Source organism: Macadamia integrifolia, unplaced genomic scaffold, assembly GCF_013358625.1.
Source record: "Macadamia integrifolia cultivar HAES 741 unplaced genomic scaffold, SCU_Mint_v3 scaffold1493, whole genome shotgun sequence".
NCBI classification, from domain to species: domain Eukaryota; kingdom Viridiplantae; phylum Streptophyta; class Magnoliopsida; order Proteales; family Proteaceae; genus Macadamia; species Macadamia integrifolia.
The window spans coordinates 147,524-151,930 of record NW_024868228.1 but is presented as its reverse complement, the minus strand read 5'-3'; the positions used below and the strand labels follow the sequence as shown (position 1 = coordinate 151,930).

General features: G+C 35.1%; 1 protein-coding gene across 1 annotated transcript in view; it reads right to left on the bottom strand.

Annotated features, from left to right (window-relative positions):
• Positions 1 to 2,789: 2,789 nt before the first annotated feature.
• LOC122063920 (S-adenosyl-L-methionine-dependent uroporphyrinogen III methyltransferase, chloroplastic-like) overlaps positions 2,790 to 4,407 on the bottom strand; it is a 1,759-nt gene continuing 141 nt past the window's right edge. The window contains exons 2-3 of the mRNA XM_042627600.1: positions 3,261 to 3,468; positions 2,790 to 3,152 (exon numbers count right to left, since the gene is read on the bottom strand). Of these exons, the coding sequence (XP_042483534.1) occupies positions 3,009 to 3,152; positions 3,261 to 3,468 (352 nt within the window). The 3' untranslated portion in view covers positions 2,790 to 3,008. The remainder of the gene's footprint in view (positions 3,153 to 3,260; positions 3,469 to 4,407) is intronic.

The window sequence follows — 4,407 nt, the reverse complement described above, 5'->3', positions numbered from 1 at the left end:
TACATTTAGACGATAGAGTGAATAGCAAGGTATTTTGATTGATTTGGTGACAACTGGAAACAAAAATGGAACATATCACATAAACCATTATAACAAAAACTGCTCCTTCTTTATGGAATAGAATTAAATTACACTTTATTGACGAACAGTACTTCTGCTAAACAGATTCAGCACCAAGCAATATAGCTCACAAAAATTTGATACAATGATCATACACTATAATAACGCAAACCTAATGAAACTGACTGAGGAAATCTCAAATACAAAGCAAAGAGATGGAACCAATGGGATTCATAAGGATATACATCCTTAAAATCAGACATTCTATCTTCCATAGACTTGTAAGCAAGTATACATAGCATAACTCTTATTTTATTCTTTCTCTCCTCCCCCTCCCCCTCCCCCTCCTTCTGATTGCAGACTTGTAATAGATAGAATTACCACACATCAATGGAATTGAGGTTCCTTCTTTTATATACTGAAGGTAACATAGATAATAGCCCACTCAATGACACTAACAAAAATCCCAGACCATGTCCAATTCTGTCTGTAATAGCAGTTCCACTTAGCTCCAATATAACCAGTTAGAAAACAACCAGACAAATATGGCCTCACAAAATGCAGTTACCCATTGATTATTTAACCTTCGAGAGTAGGAGTGCGCAACACTTGGAGTGCCTCAGTTAGAGTCATGTTTCAAAAATGAATATACTATGCCTAATGCAGGCCCGACCAACATATGAAAAAGTCTAACTTAAAGCATAGCATTAAAGCAAATAAAGCATTTGATTAATATTTCTTAGTTTTATTATTCAATGTAAAGGTTTAATCTCAGACATAGAAACTCAAGTAGAATCAACGGTTGAGATATAATAGGAGCTCTTAGGGTTAAAACTCTTCACATCCTTAGTGGATTTTCACATCAATTCCTTTGACTCCTTAACTTGTGAGTTTAATTATTGCATTTTAGCTAGCATTGAAAAACACAAATTTAAAACTTGCATCAATGCATTAGAAGACCTCAACTCTTGCATCATTTGGGATCAAAGCTTTGGAGGAGAGAGCTATGCCTTAAAGTCAAACAAGGGGTAGAGATGAAAAGTTTCAACATCAACAACATATTGTTGATTTAGTTTTTGAGGTCGAGATGTTGCAATTTCAACATCAAGTGGTTGGTTTGATTCTTGAAATTGAACGATTGAAGAAAACTCTGCATCATTCGAATATCCAATTAAGAAAACATTTAAAGAATGATTTTCATATTTCAAAGAATCAAAGATTTTTTTCATATTAGGAGTATCAATGACAAATCAAAATTTCATTTGAAAGCGTAACATGACATCTGGCCATTTTGTGAAGTACCATCATATTTAGAGGATTGTCTTCCTTACAACTCCATGACATATGTTGATCTATGTGCACCACAGGTGTTCGATGAATATCCAATAGAAGAACCTTATGAATGAAGTGACTTCAACTTGCTTCAATCAACTTTTGATTTTAAAAATGAGGTAAATCACGAGGTTATCAATGACATTCCTCAAGATATACTTGAAAGGATTCCTATTCTCTACATCCCACCTTCATCACTTGAAGTTGCGAGGCATATTCCCATGCCACCATTTCTAGCTGAATTCATCATTGGAAATATAAATAATAAATTTCTCAAATTTGTTTGTGCATGGAATGAAAACTACCCACATCAGAGGCCTGACACCTATAAAGCATATATTGATCCTTTCTTAATAATGTTTTCACCATCATTTAGTCTCATGTTTACTTGAGTTATTAGCAACTCACAAACAAACATCAACATTATTGAAGGGCACAACTCAACAGCAACAACTAAAGGGATGACATGGCGTGTTATTATTTTCAATAAAGAAATTACTTTTATTGTCTCCCTTCCCAATTTTGCAGGTGATCACATGCGTAATGAAATTCCTATGCTCCCATTTGATCCAGGCGGTGTTCACATACTTTTTGTTTGGAATAAGAATTTGAGGACAAATTCTTTTGAAGAATGGGAGAATGATGTAGGCCCGGCCAATATATGAAAAAGTCCAACCTAAGGCCTAGCATTTAGGTTTGATCCATAAAGCAAATAAAACCCTTAATTAATATTTCTTAGTTTTATTAGTCAATGTAAAGATTTAATCTTAGCCATAGAAACTTAAGTGGAATCGATGGTTGAGATATCGCAGGAGCTCTTAGTGTTAAAACTCTTTACATCCTTAGTGAATTTTTACCTCAAATCCTTTGACTCCTCAACTTGTGAACTCAATTTTGGCATTTGAGCTAGCATTAAAAAATATAAATTTGAAGCTTACATCAATGCATTAGAAGACCTCAACTCTTGCAACAAGGCATCGGAGACTTCAACAAATGGAAGACCTCAACTACTTTTTCTATGTTTAGATTTTCTACTGCATTTTTATTTTCTATGATTTTGTGATTGATCTATGTCACAAATTAAAAGTATAAAATATGGTTGTAATCTCCTAGGTTAAAGGTTGTAGTCCTATATAAAGAGGACACATTTTGAGTTGTAAGGACACAATACAATTGAATCAAAGAAATTTTCAAAGTTACTCCAAGCTCCTTGTGAACCTTGAAGAGTTCCTATTATGAAACCAAGTTGTGTTTCACCTATCATTGAAGAGATTGGACTTTCAATCAGCCTAGAAGAGTTGAATTTTTGAAGTAATTATTTTCAAATTCGGATTGTGTAAGTGTAGTAACTTGGAAGCCCTTTTAAACCCATATTCACCCAGAATACCAATAATTCGTATCTCAAAAAAGTTGTTGCCCCACCTCTTTTATTTAATTCTCAATTTGAATCACCCCAAACTGATATTAGAGCAGATAGATATCCCCAAATTACTGGTCAAAGGTATTCTATATAAAATTGGTTTTATCTACAAAGTCAAGTACTCTCCCGTTCCTTGTATTCGGGCCGTGAAGGAGATTGCATCAATCTCCCTTTTCCTTAGGTGTCTTTAACTTGACTATTGAGACTCCACCAAAATAGCTGCTTCTTTAGAACAGTGAGGCCAGAATGGTGAGAATGCCATCCCAATGATGATAAGGGTTGGTGAAACCAAGTTTGCAGAAGTAACGTCATCTATGAGATCCTTAAGTTCTGCAAATACCTACAATAAGGTTCAAACTATGTGGAATTAATTACTAGTAGGGAACATGTGGTGTTCACCAGGCACACATAGTTGAAATAAGAAAAACTAACATTCATGCTCACTCACCACTCGTTGTTGAGGGGTAGTCCCTCGTTTTATTGCAACAGCTGGAGTATCAGGTGGTAGACCATGATGCATCAACTTCAGAGCAAGAGATGGGAGAGTGGACAAGCCCATGTAAGCAACCAAGGTTGAATCAGGATCTGCAGCATGCTCTGCCACAAATAGGGGATCTGTTCCTCCTTTCCTTGAGTGCCTTGTCAAAAATCTAACACTGTTTGCAAATCAAGAAAACCCAAGTCAGCTAGTTCCACTGGGTTCTTCAGAACGAAAGAAACCCAAGAACCATTGAAGTTGAAAAGAGGAATCTCAAGATTATGTCTAGATGTGGAACATTTGTTGGCTATTGAATAGTAAAGTTCAGAAACCAGAAATCATCTTAGAACAACAATTTGATTTAAATCAATGATGATATAGGAAAAAAATAGTGCAATCAAAAACAGATCGAATATCATGTCAATAGCAATTAAAAAACAAAAAAACCCTAGTGATAATGCTACTTTCCCATGTCATTATGTATGGCAATGTGTCAAAAAACAACAGCAACTCGTATACAATTCTCTACATAGGTACAAGGCACATTACATGTTCAGAAAAATAATGTGAAAGTAGAGCCAAGGGATGGGACATTGGAAGAATCCTCTTCCATGATCAACTAATCAAAACCTAGAGAGGGCGAGCCCAACATAAATAGTGATATTTGGATATCTGAAACTGGTTTGCCAGGGGGATGCGTTATTATGTTTATGGTTTAGTTTTTTTCATTTTTGTTGATGTCAAAAGACTTAAAATTCTTCGACAATTATGCATATTTGCTATATTTGTAATGTAAGTGATATCATTCAATCAGTAAGCCAGACAAAGACAGAAGCACATAGAGTTCTTCCTCCCTTGATTTCATAGTTTATCGGTGACAGACATAACAGAGAGACAAGCTAATTGGAACTAAAAGATAAACTTAAAAGGTGTACCAAGCTGGGACTAACTGGTTCAGCTACTGGGGATGGGACTGGTCTTGAACTATTCAATATAACAGTGTAAGGCATCCAATAGAATTAATATTGCGATTGTAAAAGTTGCCATTGATATGAAATAAAAATCATTACAGTTTTGCAAGGTACTTTGTTACATGCACTCAGCCAATGCCTACAAA